Consider the following 20,170-nt stretch of genomic DNA (forward strand, 5'->3'; position numbering starts at 1 on the left):
TCCACTAACTGAAACAGTTAAATCTTGAAGAAACCACTGAAAAAATGAGTGATCTCTTAGCTTGTCCAAAAGGACTCCAGTTCTGGTTTAAATGAAGCGCTGGGACTTTTTTGACTGGATCCTGAAATAACTGCATTATAAGAGGCCTTGTGATCCATTAGTCCATTGAAGTTCTTCTGATTTGATGTCTCTCTCCTTACTTTTTTTCAATAAGTTGATTTTTTATAATCCTATAAATTAGACATACATTTAAATATTTTAAGGAATTTTTCAATTGATATGATCCTGTCTAGATGTTTATTATTAGTGTTGTGGGTTTGCAGATGGGGTGTGCACCTGTGTGATTTTTTTTTTTTTTTTTTACTTTTGTTATATATTTAGATTACGGTAGGTATTCTTTTTAGCAAACCTAAATTAAACTTCTATTCTATTCATATAGTGGCTGAATATCACTGCTATACAGAAAATATTTGGTTGCCATTCTCTTTTCCTTCATCATATAGATAGTTCTTGGGTGGTTGGCCATATTTTCAGCCTGGTACTATAAAGCTAATAGCTCCCTCCAGGCTCCTACCTTGGTCTCATCCTAGTGTGAGATTTCAGCCTATACTTTCAGTGCTGCATTCCCTAGCTCCTGATTCTGCTGCTGCTTCTCATCCAGCCTGGGTTTTGAGCAGGCTTAGCCCACCCAGTCATCTTATACCAGGCACCTATGAACTTGGGATGAATAGGGCTGTACATCTTTAACTTAAAAAAAAATATGGTTCAGTATTGTGAAAAGAGTTGAATGTTTTTTGCATGTGATCTGCTCATCTGCTATAAAATTGACAATCATGTGCTCTGTTTTCTTTAGGAGAGTGCTGTTATACCTGGAAGCAAGCGTTGGGTGTCCCAGTGGGCTAGTTTGGCTGCTAACCATACAGTGCATAACCAGGGTGAGGCACAATTGGGATTATCTGCACCGGTTCCTTTTGAAAATGGTATGAATAAATAATTTCTGGACTGTATATGCTTTATTCTCTTATCAACATCTGATTAGCGATCAACTTATTATTAATGTTTAATATGAGTGTCTGGATAGAATAAAAATATTTTCATCCCAGTGTATCTTTCTTCTTCCTTTGATTTTACATGCCACTTTTCTTCATCATTGGTTGAGAAGCAACCCTGCAGCTTTAGGAGTTGCTTAGAGTAGTGCTGCCCGATTCAGGAAAAAAAAAATTTGATCCGATTCAGCCTATTGTATCAATTTTGCGATTCGATTTTTCTGCCCAATTGGGGGGTATTGTTTTGGTTGTTTTTTTTTCAGACATCCTGGTGGGTTTATTTTATAGCATCTTCAACCCCTTTGCCCTCTCTTACCCACACTGGCACTGTGGTGGAAACAAAATAAACAAAAAAAGACTTTTCCTCTCTCTGTTAAATTATTGCTCACTTTCGCGGTCTAACACCAGCTCTGGCAGGATACACATTTAAAATCTGACATACTGTAATCACAAAATAGAAAATAAAATTATTTTTTCTACCTTTTGTTGTCTGGTTATTATTAAAATCATGTTGTTCCCATGTTCTGGTTGTCTTCTGATAGTCTTCTGATAACTTGCTTGACAGGGTCTCCGGCCCATTTGTCGTTTTCTTCTTTCTCGGTGCTAACAATCCATCTTCCATCTCTGTCCTCCCTTTCCATTTCCCTTACCTCTCCTGGAGGTCTGGCATCTTTCCTTTTTTTGTCTCCATCCCCACAGCTGCATCGATGGATCCCACCATCCCCAGATCCACCATCTCTCATTTTCTTAACTACCCTTTCATCCATCATCTCTCCCTCCCTCTGGATAAGTGCAAGGTGATGCATGTCGGTAACAAAAATCATATGCACGAATACAGGATGTCCGGTGCTGTACTCAGAGAGAGCCTACAGGAAAGAGACTTGGGAGTGCTTGTAGACTAGTCAATGAAACCGTCCATGCAATGCACAGTGGTGGTGAAAGGGGCAAATAGAATGCTAGGAATGATTAAGAAGGAGATCACAAACGGATCTGAGAAGGTTATCATGCCGCTGTACCGGGCCATGGTGCACCCCCTTCTGGAATACTGCGTCCAACACTGGTCGCCGTACTTGAAAAAGGACATAGTACTACTTGAAAGGGTCCCGAGAAGAGTGACAAAAATGGTTAAGGGACTGGAAGAGTTGCTGTACAATGAGAGGCTAGAGAAACTGGGCCTCTTCTCCCTTGAAAAGAGGAGACAGAGTGGACATGATTGAAACATTAAAGATATTGAAGGGAATTGAGAGAATGAGAGGGTACTCTCTAAAGTTAAAAGGGGATAGATTCTATACAAACGTAAGGGAGTTCTTCTTCACCCAGAGAGAGGTAGAAATCTGGAATGATCTTACAGAGGCTGTTATAGTGGAAAGCACCCTCCAGGGATTCAAGATAGGGTTAGATAAGTTCCTGATGAACCAGAACGTACACAGGTAAGGCTATACTCCAATAGGACACTGGTCTTTGACCTAAGGGCCGCCGCGTGAGCAAACTGCTGAGCACAAAGGACCACTGGTCTGACCTAGCAGCAGCAATTCTTATGTTCCTTCCCCATCACCCCAAGGTTCACCATCTCTCCCATTCTGTTCCCAACTACCATCCTATCCAGTATCTTTATCCTCTCCCCTTCTACACCATCCCTTGTGTCTAACTTCTCTCCTTTTCTGTTCCTTCCCTAAATCCCATTGTCCACCATCTCTCGCCCTCTCCTCTGTTTTTAGACCCATTATTTCTTTCCCTTCCCCCCCAATCCGGCATATGCACGTCTCTTTGAACCCCCCTTCCCTCCCTCTGTGTACTTCTACACCAGGGCCCCCCTCCTCGGGCCTGCACCCCCCCCCCTGAAGTTTGTATTTGAGCCATACTGAACAAATCATAATCTTTCTAGTGTTTTTCAGCTCAGATACCTCATTCAGTCAATACACATTCCCTACTGTATCTACTGATAACACTCCAGGCTTTAAAGATCTTCAGACCACCACCGAGTAATGTAACTTCAAGTGGCTTAAATCTTCGTTGGTCTGCTGAAGTAGTGTGATATTTTAAATATATATTTAATTTTGTTTTCTGTTATTTCTTATTAGTACTACAGGTACTTAGCTTTTAGTATCTGTAGTACTAATAACAGAAAACAAAATAAAATGTATATTTAAAATATCACACTGCTTCCCCCCCCTGAAGGCCTGATTCCCCTCCCCCCCCCCCAGCCTCCTGCTCTTATCTTTACTGAATTACAGCAGTGGAGCAGCCTGCACAGAGGATCGCCGGTGCTTTAGCAATCCTAGCAGGCTGCCGTCGTCTTCAGGAGCACATTCACTGCTGCGATTCTGCCCATGAGATATCCGAGTTTTACTTCCATTGAAAGCAATGGGAATAAAGAGGACAGATTAAGAGGTCTGGAAGGATTTTACAACCATTGCTTTGAATGGAAGTAAAACCTGGATGTCTCAATCCGTCCTCCTTTTTCTAGCGCCATATAGTAACCCTATCTATTATGACTTATTGCACTGATAGTGATAGCGTTGCAAGTAGCTGAGTGAAGACAGCAATATCCTTTCATGTGGTATCCCTATCTGCACTAAGATGAAACCACTTAGGCATGGTATTTCTATTGATCCTGTGTAGAATAAGTGAGCCCAGAGAGCAGACAACAGTCATGCTGGTGGCCTCATCAAAACAGAGCCCTAATTTATTGCTTAGTTAGAATACACATTTTCTGTGGATTTTTTTTGTTTTTAATTCTTTATTCATTTTATAATTCACAACAAGTGTACAGTAAATATCAAACAATTAGAATACAATATCACTTGAAAATTTACCATATCATACAACAAAAAGATATAACCCCTACCCCCTCCCACTTCCATATACAACAAAAAATATACCACATGAATATAATATCTTATCATTCATATATATTAATAATAGAAATCCAACCCCCCCCCAATCCACATGTAAGAATTAAAATTGGGAAAAGTGTAAATTATTCATTAGAGTAATTTAAAAATGGCCCCCACACATCCTTAAATTTATTATAGTAACCTTTTTGAACTGCCAACTCTCTTTCCATTTTAAACACATGACATACTGAATTCCACCAGAAACAATAATTCAACCTTGTACAATCTTTCCAGTTATACGTTATTTGTTGAATGGCAACTCCTGTCAATATCATCAAAAGCTTATTATTATTAGCAGATATTTGAGGCTTAGCTATCATCAGCATGCCAAATAAAATTGTGTCGTATGATAATGCTACATAATTTGTCATTAAATGATTTATTTGATCCCAAATAGAGATCCAAAAATTTTTAATGAATGGACAATAAAACAACAAGTGATCTAAAGTTCCAGCATCAAGGTTACAATGCCAACATCTATTGGACCTAGAGCAATCCAATTTTTGTAAACAGACAGGGGTCCAGAGTGCTCTATGCAACAGGAAAAACCATGGATATTGTGGATATTTTTTTTTCATGAATAAATCAAGGAAAATATTTGTTGTTTACTTGCAATTACATCACTTTCCTTTCCAGAGATAAATTAAAAAAAAAAAGATTTGACATCAATATGTGAACATTTCTTAAGAAAGAATTGAATATTTCATGGGGTGTCCTAATTTTTTCACATGACTGTATTTTGAAACTGTAGTTTGACTTTAATAGCTACACATGATTGATCCCATGGGTTCATTATTTGACATGCATTGAGGAGGTTCCTGAAAAGCTACCTGCATGAAGAAAGTTTTTTTGCCATTCTTTATTCTAATTTAATTACACTGTCAAATTTTTTATTGAACATATTATTTTGTCTTCTCACTCTTCTGGGTGTCTGGGGGCTTGAAAATATCCTTGCTTTGATAATAATTTATATGGGTCAATTGAGACAGTTTATTAGTGAAAATATAATTATTTACCTGTAATGCTGCTCTCTAATAGTTATTCACTTGATTTATATTCACCAAATTTTCCTTCTGGAGGTATGTGCCCTATTCTGTCTAAGTTTTCGTTAAACAGGAAAGTGAAAGTTAGAATATGTTTACAGTATGGCAACTGGATGTTTACCAGCCATTTCAAAAGCCTCAAATTTTCATTTGTTAGCTTGGAAACAGTATGGGCCTAGATTCCAAAACCCATTTTTCCCCAAGCACTATAGTTGTTAAAGTACAAGTTTATTTTGATCATGAAAAATGTATTATGCATCTTAGTTTGAATATTCAGTGGATGTTTACTGTGTTTTATAAAGCTCATATAAAATGTACAGCATAGTGATGGAATGCTGTCTATTACAGCTCACAAGAAGTAATGATGCAGTGGAATACTCCTGTATTGAAAATGATAGTACAATCTATGTATAATTATGAAACTGCCCTCTTGTTTAACAATTTCTTATTAATCAATAGGTGACTTGAAAATTTGAGATGATTTCTCTTGCCAGCAGTTATCATAGTTGTAATTTTTTTTGTTTGTTTGTTTTAGATACAGATATCAGTGAATCTGGAATTTCTGTTAAAAGTAGTGGATCAGCTGCTTCCTTAGCTAGTCAAAGTGAGAGAAAAAGGAGAACACTTCCTCAGTTGCCAAAAGAAGAAAGAAAACCAGAAAGCTCCAGGGTAAAGATTGCTTCCCATCAGAGATCAGAAGTTGGAGAGAAACAAGACACAGAGCCACAAGAAAAAGAAACACCAACTCAAATATCCCAAAAAAAACTGCGAGAATTTGATCCCAGGGTTATGGCTAATGTAAGCAAATCGATGAATGATCACTCTGCTCAAGTATATAGAGAGAGCACACAGTTTTCTCTGAGTATGAGTTGCAGTGCTTCTGGTAAAGAAAAGAGAGAAACTGGTAGAGAAATTTCAGTAGTTAAACAGTCAACTAAAATTCAACAACATGAACCAAAAGAAAAGGCATGGGTGCCTACTAAATCTTCTTCAAAACATGCTGCAAACCAGATTAGCAAAAATGGAGAAGTCCCAAAGACAGGTCCTTCTGTTTCACATAAGACTCAGGGGGCAATCCCAGGACATGCTGCCAAAAAATCAGAGCAAAAGGAGGACAAGAAAAGGAAAACTGGAGAAGTTCTAAAAATTCAAATGCCCAAAAGTGTTGAAGCAGACAAGAAAGAAGCATCAAGGTCATTAATGAGGCAAGGTAGTTTTACTATAGACAAACCTAGCACAAATGTACCTATTGAACTTATTCCTCACATCAGTAAGCAAACTGAATCTATCTCCACCTCATTTGTCATTTCATCCACAAGCAAAATGGGAGACAGAAGTGATTCTCTAGAAACTGACTCTAGTATGGATACAACACTTCTTTTGAAAGATACTGAAGCAGTGATGGCTTTTCTTGAAGCCAAATTGCGTGAGGAAAACAAAACGGATGAAGGCCCAGAAACTCCTAGCTACAACAGAGATAATTCCATATCACCAGAATCTGATGTGGATACAGCTAGCACAATCAGTCTGGTTACTGGTGAAGACAGAAAATGTTCACAAAAGCGAAAAAGCTTTAGCAGCCTCTATAAAGAAAGATGCTCTACTACTTCTCCTTCCAAAGACAGTTCTAAACTTTCTCCATCAGGTTCCAGGGAAAAACTGGAAAAGAAATCTAAAAGTCGTTCATCAGATGTTAGCGCTAAAGCAGAGAGTCGTAAATTAATTCAAACAAGTGGAAGAATACGGCAGCCCTCACTTGATTTAACAGATGATGACCAAACATCAAGTGTACCTCATTCTGCTTTCTCTGATATTTTGTCCTCTGATCAGGAAACTTATTCTGGAAAATCACATGGAAGAGTTCCATTTACCTCAGTAGATGATCTGGTACATTCCAAAGGAGACGGAAGCAAATCAGCCAAGTATAAATCCTCCCCAGTATTATCTGGATCAGCTAACAAGTCAACCACACTCCCAAGACCTCGTCCCACCAGGACATCACTTTTGCGTAGAGCACGACTAGGTGATGCTTCAGATACTGAACTTGCTGATGCTGATAAAGTATCAGTTGCCTCTGAAGTATCAACTACTAGTTCCACATCAAAGCCACCTGCAGGAAGGAAGACAACTCTTTCAAGAATTGATTTACTTGCCCAGCCACGTAGAACCCGACTTGGTTCTTTATCGGCACGTAGTGACTCTGAAGCAACAATATCGAGAAGCACTGGCTCTCCTCGTACTCCAGATGCTATCATTAAAAGTGGTCTGCGAACAGTTCCACAGACAGATATGAAAGGTACCCTTAGAATCAGAGCTAACAGTATTTCTAGACTGCCTGACTCCAAAGTTAGAGTTATGTCCTCAACCCATAGCACTCCTCCAGGTAAGCTTGATACATTAGACAAATGTTAAATTTAGCTGCCTTTTTGTTGTCGTTTTGCTTCATATGCTTGAGACGTGTATACTACTGTGAACTTTTATAGAAGGCCTTAACCCTGATGGGCCAATTTAATAAGCGGGGGGAGGGGGGGAGGGGGGGAGGGGGTAGCTAAGCACTGAAACACAATTCATGATTTCCCTAATGAATGCTTAAAAATCTATTGTCTGCAAATAATTTGGGTGAAAAAAAATAAGCTCAGACAGCAAAGCATTCTGGTTGCCATGGAAATATGGTGTTAGCAGCAGATTTAATATTGTGTGGGTAAAATAATTGTATTGGTATCTGGCATGGCATAGACATAGATTAAGTCACACTGAATATAGTAGAGGGTGTGTGTAATCGTAGCTTAAAGGGCAAAGAAGTCAAAGAATTACTGTATAACTGGATAAGACTTCTCAGTATGCAAATAAGCAAAATATATATCTGACTTGTAAAATAAGTAAAGTGTTCACATACACTCAGAATTGTGAAATTTGATGAAGAGCATTAGCAATGAAGCAAAGTTATGTTATGTATATGATTATAAGGTGTTTTGCCCGTATCACACTACTCTTATTTCCTTGGCATTTTGACCAGTTTACATCACCCTCTGGGTCCCTTGAGAAAGAATTTCAAAACATGGTCCATGTCGGGACCTGCTGACACAGTTGAAAGCTAAGTGGGAACTTCTTTCTTTCTTTTTGCCATTGAAAATTAGTTGAACACTTGAACAGTATGTCCTTTTCAAGCTCTTTTTCAAAATAAGTCATACACAGTGATGGGGCGGTGGGTTTGGCTAAAGGAGCTAATGCTCTTGGTCAAATTTCACAATTCTGAGTGTATGTGAACACTTTACTTATTTTACAAGTCAGATATATATTTTGCTTATTTGCATACTGAGAAGTCTTATCCAGTTATATAGACATAGATTATACACATGTGCATCTGGAGTGCTATTCTGTGCAGTATTGATTATATCATTTAAATTTCTGCTGTTGAGAACGTGATCCTTTGTTTTTAGAATCATAGCACTTCTCCCTTAATCCCTGCATTCAGCTCCTCATCCCCTTGAATGTGTTTTTTTTTTAACCCATCCCTACAACATAGCAACAAAAAAGATGCAGATCTAAATGCTTGCACACTTTTTAACATCCAGGTTTAATGGTTAAGATCTTGCATTTCCATTGTATTTAAATATATAGTGTGCTGACTTGTACACAACCGTAGCAAAAACTGTGGTGACTGAAAAGGAGTGCCTTTCACACTTGTTGGGAAAATGGGCACGGACTGCTGAGGTGGCAGTCATATTCTGAGCACAAAAAATTAAATTATAAAATAAAATTCTTGTGCAAACAACATATGATTCCTTACAGATGGGTTGTGTACCCAGACTCGTGAGTTGGATTGTAGAAGACATCTATCATTTTTCTCAGCTCTGCCTCCTTATCTCACTATCTTCACTCTTCAGAACATAGGAACATCAGTCTTAAGCGAGATGAGAAAGTGTCTCTTCCTCTGCTCCGCACTAGATTTGTTATTTTTGGATATTAATCTGATCTTTTTTTAGGCTTCCCTGTGTTTCAAGGTTCCCAGTAGTCCTAGGACAGCTCTGCCTGACTCAGACGTTGGGGTCTGAAGCCAGGAGGACCACATTTAAAAGAGCACCTGCTTGGCCTGCCTGCTTTAACACTTGGAGCTCGGGAATAGGTTCCCTGGGAGCTGTACTTGCACTTGCGGAGATCGACTGTGTCGTCTTCGTCCCCGCCCTCCCCCCCAAAAAAAATATTAATGTGGGAGAATGAGGGGTTGAGTGTCTCAGGTTTTGCAACCTGAATAAAAGGCAGCGTCAAGAGACATGACGCTGGTGCCACCCTTACTTGCCTGAGTCAGAAATTCCTTCTCCGTTTCCAGCTGCAATGAGAAGCTGCTGCAGGCACAGCGCTTAAGTTCTATTCTGCAAATACCTGTTTAACTTACATAATGGGGATCATCATAGGCGACTCCATTATACGACACGTGGACAGCCACACCGCAGGAGGAAGAGAGGACAGAGTCGTCACCTGTCTGCCTGGAGCAAGAGTAAAGGATGTGACCAACAGGATCTCCAGGATCATAGATGGAGCAGGGGGAGTGGACACCGCTGTGCTTATCCACGTGGGAACAAATGATGTGAGCGGGCGGAAGTATGACAGGGAAGAGATGAAGGGCCAGCTCCGCTCACTCGGAAGACAACTGAAGATCAGGGAGGTGAAGGTGGCCTTCTCTGAAATCCTTCCTGTACCAAGAGCTGATGGAAAGAGACAAGGGGAATTGCAAGCGATCAACGCCTGGATGAGACGATGGTGCGAAGACGAAGGCTTCGACTTCGTGCGAAACTGGACGGCGTTCTGGGGAAAAAGCAAGTACTACAGAAGGGATGGACTACACCTCAACAAGGAAGGAGCAAGAGTTTTGGCAGGCAACATGAAGAAAGCAATAGAGAAGGCTTTAAACTGAAGGACAGGGGAAAGCCGACAGTCGACCACCGGTCGATGGTACGGACAACAGGATGCCCCGACGTAGGAACAAAGGACTACTACTCATACACAAGAGAGGTCAACCTCACAGCCAACAAAGGAGAACAAGCAGGAAGGGACAACTCAGACACAGGAGGGGATGACCACACAGCAAACATGGGAGATAACACAGGAGCAGTAAAGGATACCGTAAATGAAACTGTAAGGACAGCCAAGAGTAGAAGGTCCAAAAAGGTAACACGAAGGGAACTTAGATGCATGTATACAAATGCTAGAAGTCTAGGAAAGAAAATGGGAGAACTAGAGACGATAACAAGACATGAGAACATGGATATCAATGGCATAACAGAAACATGGTGGAATGAAGAAAACAAATGGGACACAGTACTACAGGGATACAAACTATATAGAAGGGATCGAGAAGGGCAGAAAGGTGGAGGTATTGCCCTATATGTTAAGGAAGGAATAGATTCTGTTGGAATGATTACAACAGACAGGAAAGAGAAGCTGGAGTCCCTCTGGATCAAAATTCCTGGTCAAAATGGCGCAGATACAAAAATTGGCCTTTACTATCGTCCCCCAGGACAGGCGGAAGACACTGACTCAGAAATGATGGAGGAAATCAAACAAGTATGCAAGACAGGCAATGTAGTTATATTGGGAGACTTCAATCTCCCAGGAATAGACTGGAAACTAGGAGCCTCCAACTGCGGCAAGGAGGCAAAGTTCCTGGAGGTGCTAGGGGATTGCTTCCTGGAGCAAATGGTAAAAGAGCCGACAAGAGGCGACGCCACCTTGGACTTGGTCCTAAATGGTCTCACGGGACCGATAACAGAAGTAGAAGTCATGGCTCCACTGGGAACGAGTGATCACAATGTAATCAACTTTAAATTGGACATCGGGAAAGGGAAACATGCCAAAACCTTAACCACCACCTTAAACTTTAAAAAGGGTAAATACGATTGCATGAGAGCCATGGTAACAAAACGACTCGAGAAGATGGTGGACAAACTTGAAACAGTAGATCAGGCATGGTGCCTATTGAAAAATACTATTGCAGAAGCGCAAGATCTCTACATTCCGAGGATTTCTAAAGATCGGAGAACTAAAGGCAAAGGAAAACCGGCATGGCTTACCATACAGGTGAAGGAAGCCATAAAAGAAAAGAAGGACTCTTTCAAAAAATGGAAATGCACAAAGACAACCGAAGCCTGGAACAAACATAAAGATGAACAGAAGAAATGTCACAAGGCGGTGAGGGATGCAAAACAGGACTATGAGGAAAAAATAGCCCGGGAGGCCAAAAACTTCAAGCCCTTCTTTAGATACGTGAAGGGGAAAAAACCTGCAAAAGAGGCAGTGGGACCCCTGGACGACAAGGGAAGAAAAGGGTACATCAAGGAAGATAAACAGATCGCAGACAAACTAAATTCCTTCTTTGCGTCCGTCTTTACGAAGGAGGACACCTCAACAATACCTGAAGCGGAGAAACTGTTTACAGGAGAAATAGAGGACAGCCTCACCACAGTTGAAGTGAACTTAGATCAGATATACTACCAGATCGACAAACTTAAAAGTGACAAATCCCCTGGACCGGATGAAATTCACCCAAGAGTCTTGAAGGAATTGAAGGTTGAAATCGGAGAGTTATTGCAAAAACTTGCAAACCTGTCAATCAGAACTGGTCAGATACCAGACGACTGGAAGAAAGCGAACGTCACGCCAATTTTCAAAAAAGGATCGAGAGGAGAACCGGGCAATTATAGACCTGTGAGTCTTACGTCTGTCCCAGGCAAGATGATTGAATCACTGATCAAGGATAGCATAGTTTAGCACTTGGACACACACGACTTGATGAAACCCAGTCAACATGGATTCAGGAAAGGGAAATCGTGTTTGACGAATTTACTCCAATTCTTTGAGACCGTGAACGAGCAAATTGATAGTGGAAAGCCGGTGGACATAATATACTTGGACTTCCAGAAAGCGTTCGACAAAGTTCCACACGAAAGACTTCTCAGGAAACTACAAAGCCATGGCATAGAGGGAGATATACAAAGATGGATAGGCAAATGGCTGGATAACAGGAAGCAGAGAGTGGGCATTAATGGGAAGTTCTCCGACTGGGAGATAGTGACTAGTGGTGTACCCCAGGGCTCAGTACTTGGACCGATCCTTTTTAATATTTATATCAATGACTTGGAAAACGGAACATCCAGTGAGATCATCAAGTTTGCAGATGACACAAAACTCTGCCGGGCAATCAGATCGCAGGAGGATAGTGAGGAACTCCAGAGCGATTTGTGTCGGTTAGAAAAATGGGCGGAGAAATGGCAGATGAAGTTCAACGTGGAGAAATGCAAGGTAATGCATTTAGGCAGTAAGAATAAGGAATATGAGTACAGAATGTCAGGTGCAAGTCTGGGAAAAAGTGTACAAGAAAGGGATCTGGGTGTACTGATAGATAGGACCCTGAAGCCGTCAGCACAATGCGCGGCAGCGGCAAAGAAGGCAAATAGAATGTTGGGCATGATAAAGAAAGGAATCTCGAGTAGATCGGAGAAAGTTATAATGCCGCTTTATAGGGCAATGGTCAGACCCCACTTGGAATACTGCGTCCAACATTGGTCTCCCTACCTAAAGAAGGATATAAAACTGCTGGAGAGGGTGCAGAGACGAGCAACCAAACTAGTGAAGGGTATGGAGAAACTGGTATATGAGGATCGACTTAAAACACTGGGATTGTTCTCCCTTGAGAAAAGGAGACTGCGTGGGGATATGATCGAGACCTTCAAAATACTGAAAGGAATCGACAAAATAGAGCAGAGAAGATTATTTACATTGTCCAATTTGACACGGACAAGAGGACATGAAATGAAGCTAAGGGGGGACAAGTTCAGGACTAATGTCAGAAAGTTCTGCTTCACACAGAGAGTGGTTGGCATCTGGAATACTCTCCCAGGGGAGATTATTGCAGAATCGACAGTCCTAGGCTTCAAAAGCAAACTAGATGCATATCTCCTTGAGAGAGGCATATAAAGTATGGTTGGCTATAAAATAAACCAGGTGTATACCTGGCAGGGCCTCCGCGTGTGCGGATCACCGGATTTGATGGACCGAAGGTCTGATCCGGAGATGGCGCTTCTTATGTTCTTAAATGACCCATTCAGTTTGTCCATATGCAGCATCCACTATCTCCTACTCCCTAAAAGACCCTACATACCTGTCCCATGCTTTCTGGAATTCAGATACAGTCTTTACAAGTGGGATATAAGTGGCGCCCCCATTTACGTGCATAAGTGCGATTGCCACCAGAAACAGTAGAGATGACCGAGAGCCACTTAATGATTAACTCACTTTGATAAACTTCTCTTGACTTGACGTGAAGTTATGTTATAGTCAAAAGGCCTCAGGAGTTTGAAGTTAAGTAATTGAAGGAAATCAAAACAATTTTATTTAAAAATAATAATAATAATAAATGCAGCAAGATATGAAATTCAACATAACTATTTGTTTCTCAAAAGAAGCCATAGTGTTTACAGACCAACATATCATGAGCTTCTAACCTGGGTTCTGGCGGGTTAGCAGCTCATGAATATGTTGATCTGTAGATGCTATGGAGCTTATAATCGAAAGAGAAAAACATCCAAACAACGGCCTAAGTCGGCACTTGGACGAACATTGTCAAAATACGTCCAAGTGCAAATAATAAAAACGGATTTTGGACATATTTCTAAACGACCTAGGCCTTCATAGTGCCGCTGAACGACCATAGCTAAACGTGGCGTTTCAGGAGGAGTGTCAAGGGCGGGAGCTGGGCAGGATGTGGTTCCGGCTTAGACTTAGTCGTACTGCATGTATAACCGAAAGTTATACAGCACAGGATCGATGGAACTTGGACATTGTGACTTAGACCATTTAAAACATGGTCTAAGTCACAAAAACTCACCTAAAGTGACCAGATAAGCACTGCAAACACATAATACAGACCCCTACACACTACCCCGTGATCACTGACCCCCCCACCCCATAAAAATAGTAATCACACCTTTAAAATTCAGCCTCCAGACCATCTTCACCATCATCACCTGGCAACCTGGCATAGGAAAGCCTAGTCCTGCACAGAGGCGCTTAAGCCGTCTTAGGGGTGGGTTAGGGACCCATGGAGAGGAGGCCCCATGTCCATAAGCCCCTGTAATCATTGCATTGATACTGAAACATGTGCACTCCCCTATACACCCCCAAAACCCTTTTGTACTGGCATATAAGTGGCTCCTGCAGCCATAAGGACTATTAGGATGGTAGATAAGTGGGTCTAGGGCAGTGGTTCCCAAACCTGTCCTTGGGGATCCCCAGCCAGTCAGGTTTTCAAGATATCCCTAATGAATATGCATGAGAGAGATTTGCATATAATGGAAGTGACAGGTATGCAAATCTCTCTCATGCATATTCATTAGGGATATCTTGGAAACCTGACTGGCTGGGGGTCCTCCAGGACAGGTTTGGGAACCACTGGTCTAGGGGATTCTGGAGGTGGTTTGGGGGGCTCACCTTAACCTATAAGGGAGCTGTAATGAGATGATGACATGGCACCCTTTTTGTGAAGTTCACAGCAGTGCCCTGTAAGGTACCCCACTATTTAGATGCCATGTCTAGGTGTTCAGTCCATCATTTTGCAGACCCCTCCCATGTCCAACAGGGCTTGTTCTAGGCGTTTTTGACTTGGACGAAAATGTGGTATAAAGATGGACAATTTAGCGACTTGGACGATCAGATTGGCAGGACATATACTTAGATGATTTTCGAAACAAAAAAAAAATTTGGACGTATTTTTAAAAAATGTGTCATAAGAGCATAAACATAAGCAATGCCTCCACTGGGTCAGACCCGAGGTCCATCGTGCCCAGCAGTCCGCTCACACGGCGGCCCAACAGGTCCATGACCTGCGCAGTAGCCCCCTATCTATACCCCTCTATCCCTTTTTCCAGCAGGAAATTGTCCAATCCTTTCTTGAACTCCTGTACCGTACTCTGTCCTATTACGTCCTCTGGAAGTGCATTCCAGGTGTCCACCACACGCTGGGTAAAGAAAAACTTCCTAGCATTTGTTTTGAATCTGTCCCCTTCCAATTTTTCCGAATGCCCTCTTGTTCTTATATGTTTTGAAAGTTTGAAGAATCTATCCCTCTCTACTTTCTCTATGCCCTTCATGATCTTGTAGGTCTCTATCATGTCTCCTCTGAGTCTCCGCTTTCCCAGGGAGAAGAGCCCCAGTCTCTCCAATCTTTCAGTGTATGAAAGGTTTTCCATGCCCTTAATCATTCGTGTCGCTCTCCTCTGGACCCTCTTGAGTATTGCCATATCCTTCTTAAGGTACGGTGACCAATACTGAACACAGTACTCCAGGTGCGGGCGCACCATTGCCCAATACAACGGCAGGATGACTTCTTTTGTTCTGGTCGTAATACCCTTCTTAATAATACCCAACATTCTGTTTGCCTTCTTCGCGGCTGCTGCGCATTGTGCTGTTGACTTCCTAAGCTGTTTTTTAGTTTGGATGACTTGCGACTTAGACGAAAATGGACTTAGACGTTCCTTTCAATTATGCCCCTCTATTGCTTTATTTGAGATACATTACATTACATTACATTAGTGATTTCTATTCCGCCTATGCCTTGCAGTTCTAGGCGGATTACAAATTAGAAGAGATCTGGACATTACTGAGAGAATTATATAACAATGATTACCGAGAGAATTACATAACAGTGATTCATGTACTTTACATGGTACGGTAGAGGATTATAGATTATGAGAGATCTAGATTTTTTTCAAAAGAATTTCATAGAAAGGAATTAAGTGATAACAGGGTACAGTGGAGAATATCAGGGTATACTGGTTACATAAGAAAAATTACCTAATAATGAAGGAGGAAGTTTGTTGGATACTGAATGTAGATGCTTATTTAGGAATCAGAATAGTTTTTGGAAAGGTAAGGTTCTTGGAGTTGACTAATGTGTTATTCACGTGAGGGAGAGCTTGTGCGAATGGGGAGGAGATTAGTTAGTGGGGACGTGTTTTTAAATAGAAATGTTTTGATTTCTTTTCAAAACACTTTGATGTCTGTTGTTTTGATCATCAGTTTGGTGATGGTGGGGTCAATTTTCGCTGCCTGAGTCGCTAGAAGGCTGTCGTATAGTTTCTTACATCGGGTACCATTGTAAGGGGGGAAGGTGAATAGGTTTTGAGTTCTCCTTGATCTGTTTGAATGGAAGCGGTATAGGCTGTTGTTTAGGTAACAGGGGGCAGTACCATGGGTTACTTTAAATAGTAGACAATAGAACTTGAATTGAGTTCTTGCTTTTATCGGAAGCCAGTGAGAGTCTATATAGGCAGGGGTGATGTGGTCAAATTTGCTGAGACAGTAGATGAGTCTGATGGCTGTGTTCTGAATGGTCTGTAGTTGTTTTATCATGTTGTTTTATCATGTTGTTTGGGCATGGTAGGTAGAGGCTATTGCAGTAATCTAAGGTACTAAGTGTGAGGGATTGTACAATGATCTTGTAGTGTTCTTTGGTAAAGAATTTTCTTATTTTTCTTAGGTTTCGCATGGTGAAGAATGCTTTTTGTATGATTTTGTAAATTTGTGTCTGCATTGTGCAGCGTCTGTCTAATTGTATTTCCAGGATTTTGAGAGTGCTCTGTAAAGGATATTTGATTGTGTTTTCTTCCAGTTCTGTTAGTGATGGTTTTTGTTCCTTCTCTAGTAGTAGGAATTTGGTTTTCTCCGCATTCAGTTTCAGCTTATGTCTCATCATCCATTTTTCCACAGTTTCCAGTGTTGTTTTCAGGCGTCCATTGGAGATGGGGTCTTGGATGTCAAAGGGGAGGATGATGGTTATGTCATCTGCGTAGCTGAAAGAAGTTATATTTAGGGCATCTAGGGCAGTGCCTAAGGAAGCTATGAAGATGTTGAATAGTATGGGCGATAGAGGGGATCCTTGTGGTACTCCGCAGGGGTTTGTCCAAGGGTCGGATAAAAGATCTTTTGACTTAACTCTGTATGATCTTGATTGAAGGAATCCTTGGAACCAGTTGAGAACTTTACCTGATATTCCTATGGCATCTAGTATCTGGAGAAGTATGGGATGGTCTACTAAGTCAAATGCTGCTGAAAGATCGAGTTGGATGATTAGTAACTTGTTTCCTTTGCTGAGGTGCTGTCGGGCTATATCTAGTAAAGATACCAGTAGAGTTTCTGTGCTGTGATTGGCTCTGAAAGCAGATTGAGTTGGATGCAGAATGTGGTAGTCTTCTAGGTAGTTGGATAGATATTGTGCTACTAGACCCTCTGTGAGTTTGATGTATAGTGGGATAGAAGCGATTGGTCTATAGTTTGTTGGGTTGTCTATTGGGCCTTTGGGGTCTTTTAGTATGGGGGTGATTATGATTTCGCCAAGTTCCGGAGGGTACTGTCCTTCCCTGAGGGTGGTTTGCAACCATAGCGTGAGACAAGCTATGCATTTAGTGGATGCTGTGGCTAGTAAGTAAGGAGGGCAGTTGTTCAACTCACAGGAGGATTTGCTGTATTTTTTGTACAGCTGTTCCAGGTCTGACCATTGTGTCGTTGGGAAGTTGGTCCATGTCCTATCTGCTGAGATGGCTTCGTCTATTGTGGGTTTTATTAGTTTCTCTTCTCTGATATTTTGTGGGTTGTTGAATGTTGCTCTGATTGTGATGATTTTATTTTTGAAGTGGTCCGATAGTTGTGAAGCTGTTGGAGCCTGGGTTCCTTGGGTGGCGAGGAAGGGTTTGGTATCTGTGAGGTTTTTTACAATGCTGAAAAGTTTTTTGGTGTCTGGTTTTTCGGTGCCAATGAGTTTGGAGTAGTGGTCTTTTCGTTTTTCTTTCAGTTTGATTTTGTATTGTTTGATTTGGGATCTCCATTCTATTTTATTGTGGTCTTGTTTCTGTTTTTTCCATGTCCTTTCTAGTTGTCTGCATTGCCTTTTTAGGTGTAGGAATTCGGCGTCAAACCATTTGTCTGACGGTCTGCATATTTTGTTTTTTTGTTTTTAGTGGTGCTAGTTTGTTCAAAGTGGATTCACTAATGGTACGCCATGTGTTTATGAATTCCTTGTGGTTGTTTAAATCTATTGCTAGGTCTACTGTGTCCCAGAAGGTGGTAGGTTCGATTTTCTGTCTGGACTTGAAACTCGTTATGCTTGGAATAGGTTTGATGTTATTATGCACCCAATTGATGGTAATGGTGTACTTGTAGTGGTCTGACCATAAGGTAGGGTGCCAAGAGCCGTTGGTGATGTGGATGTTTTGTGTGATGAGGTTGGGAGATGCGTATGCGGCAATATCAAGTTGATGTCCCTTTTCATGCGTGGGTTCAGGATTGAGTATCTGGTAAGATAGGGTGTTGAGGAAAGAAAGAATATCCGCTACTTGATTGGAGGTGTGGTCTTCTAGATGGAGATTAATGTCTCCTAGGATCAGGTTATGTGTGGAAGATAGGGAATTCTGGAAGATAAATTCTTCGAGATCTTGTTTAGAGGTGTTCCATTTTCCTGGTGTGACATAGCAGCGAAGGCAGTTGAGAGTTCCTGTGAGAGAGTTGGCAGAGAGTTGGCAGACTAGAAGGTCTAGGTGAGGGGTGGAGTGCTTGGTTAGGACTTTAATGTTGAGGTTGTTTTTTACAATGATTGCTAGACCTCCACCTCTTCTGTTTTCTCTGCAAACTAGCTCTAGTTTATATCCGTTTGGGCAGAATTCAGTGATGCGAGGATCTGAGTCGGAAGTGAGCCATGTTTCTGCTAGGAAGAGGCAACCTAAATTATCTTTGATTAGCCAGTCTTTGATTAGTTCTGTCTTTGGGCTGATAGATCGTATATTCAGATATGCACATGCAATTGATGTGAGTTTAGTGGGAGAGTGAGTAGTGTGAGTATTGATAAGTGTTCTGGATGATGTTTGAAGTTTTTGAGAACTTGTCTTAGTTTTTGTTGATGGTCTTTTTCCCCAAATTGCGGGAATGTTTTCGTGATTGGAAGATGGACAAGGTATTAGGGTTCTGGGGGTTTGAAGTTTCCTAATGGGTTGAACCAGTCTGTGTGAGGTTGGGTATAGAATGGGTGTGGTATCCTGCTGTTTTCCATATATCTATGAGAAGGGAGAGCAGTAGTAGGACTAGGCAGAATTTGGTTGTGAGTGTTGCCATTTTTATTTTTTAAATTTAGCGTGGATAGGGATATTGGTTCTGGAGTTCTTTGCTTTGTTGGTGTTAGCTGTCTTTTTTTTTTTTTTTTTTTGAGGGCCTATGTCTGTAAGTAGGGTTCGTGTGGGAGTCTTGAGAAGATGTGTAATTAGGTGTTGGGACTTGTTCTTGGTGCTAATATATATGTTTAAACAGGATAGGACAAGGTGTCTATCAACACGTTGTCTATCAACCTTTTAAATATAAATCTACAGTTAATTACAACAAGGTATAACAACAGTTAAATATAGCCTGCAGTTAAGAATAACAAGGTATTTCAAGGTATACCAACTATTAAGAATAACAGGGTATACTGCCGGCAAGGTATACTAAACAACTATTAAGAATAACAATGTATACTTCCGGCAGGCAGTGTGCCGTTGAGGGTCTCAAAGTCAAGGAGACCCCGCTGGTTTCAGGGGAGGGGCGGACTGCCTCGCGCTCCCCCGCAGGATCAGGCTCCTCAGTCTGTTTTTCCTGCCTTCCTGCTGGCTCACAGTGCAGGCAAGGCAGAGCGCCGTAGTAAGGCTCAAAATCAAGGAGACCCCGCTGGTTTCGGGGGAGGGGCAGATTGCCTCGCGCTCCCCCGCTGGATCAGGCTCCTCAGTCTCCTTTTCCTGCCTTCCTGCTGGCTCACAGTGCAGGCAAGGCAGAGCGCCGTAGTAAGGTTCAAAATCAAGGAGACCCCGCTGGTTTTGGGGGAGGGGCGGATTGCCTCGCACTCCCCCGCTGGATCGGGCTCCTCAGTCTGCTTTTCCTGCCTTCCTGCTGGCTCACAGTGCAGGCAAGGCAGAGCGCCGTAGTAAGGCTCAAAATCAAGGAGATACTAACGGTTATGTTGAATTTCATATTTTGCTGCACTTTTTAGATAAAATTGTTCTCATATCCTTCAATTACATAACATCAGACTCCTAATGCAGATCTTTTGGCCAAAATACAGCCCATGTCAAGTCAGAAAAGATCCTCAATAAAGTGATTTAACCATCAAGTA

At 41.5% G+C, this 20,170-nt stretch overlaps 1 protein-coding gene across 10 annotated transcripts in view; it reads left to right on the forward strand.

Moving 5' to 3' along the window:
• Window positions 1–20,170, forward strand: part of CEP170 (centrosomal protein 170) — a 283,085-nt gene that overhangs the window by 181,840 nt on the left and 81,075 nt on the right. For 9 of the 10 annotated variants that reach the window (XM_033937690.1, XM_033937689.1, XM_033937691.1 and 6 more), the window contains 2 exons: window positions 854–980; window positions 5,522–7,369. In XM_033937690.1, coding sequence (XP_033793581.1) covers window positions 854–980; window positions 5,522–7,369 — 1,975 coding nt within the window. The remainder of the gene's footprint in view (window positions 1–853; window positions 981–5,521; window positions 7,370–20,170) is intronic. The other variant, XM_033937694.1, reaches the window with a different exon arrangement.

The sequence above is a fragment of the Geotrypetes seraphini genome, chromosome 3 (assembly GCF_902459505.1).
Source record: "Geotrypetes seraphini chromosome 3, aGeoSer1.1, whole genome shotgun sequence".
NCBI classification, from domain to species: domain Eukaryota; kingdom Metazoa; phylum Chordata; class Amphibia; order Gymnophiona; family Dermophiidae; genus Geotrypetes; species Geotrypetes seraphini.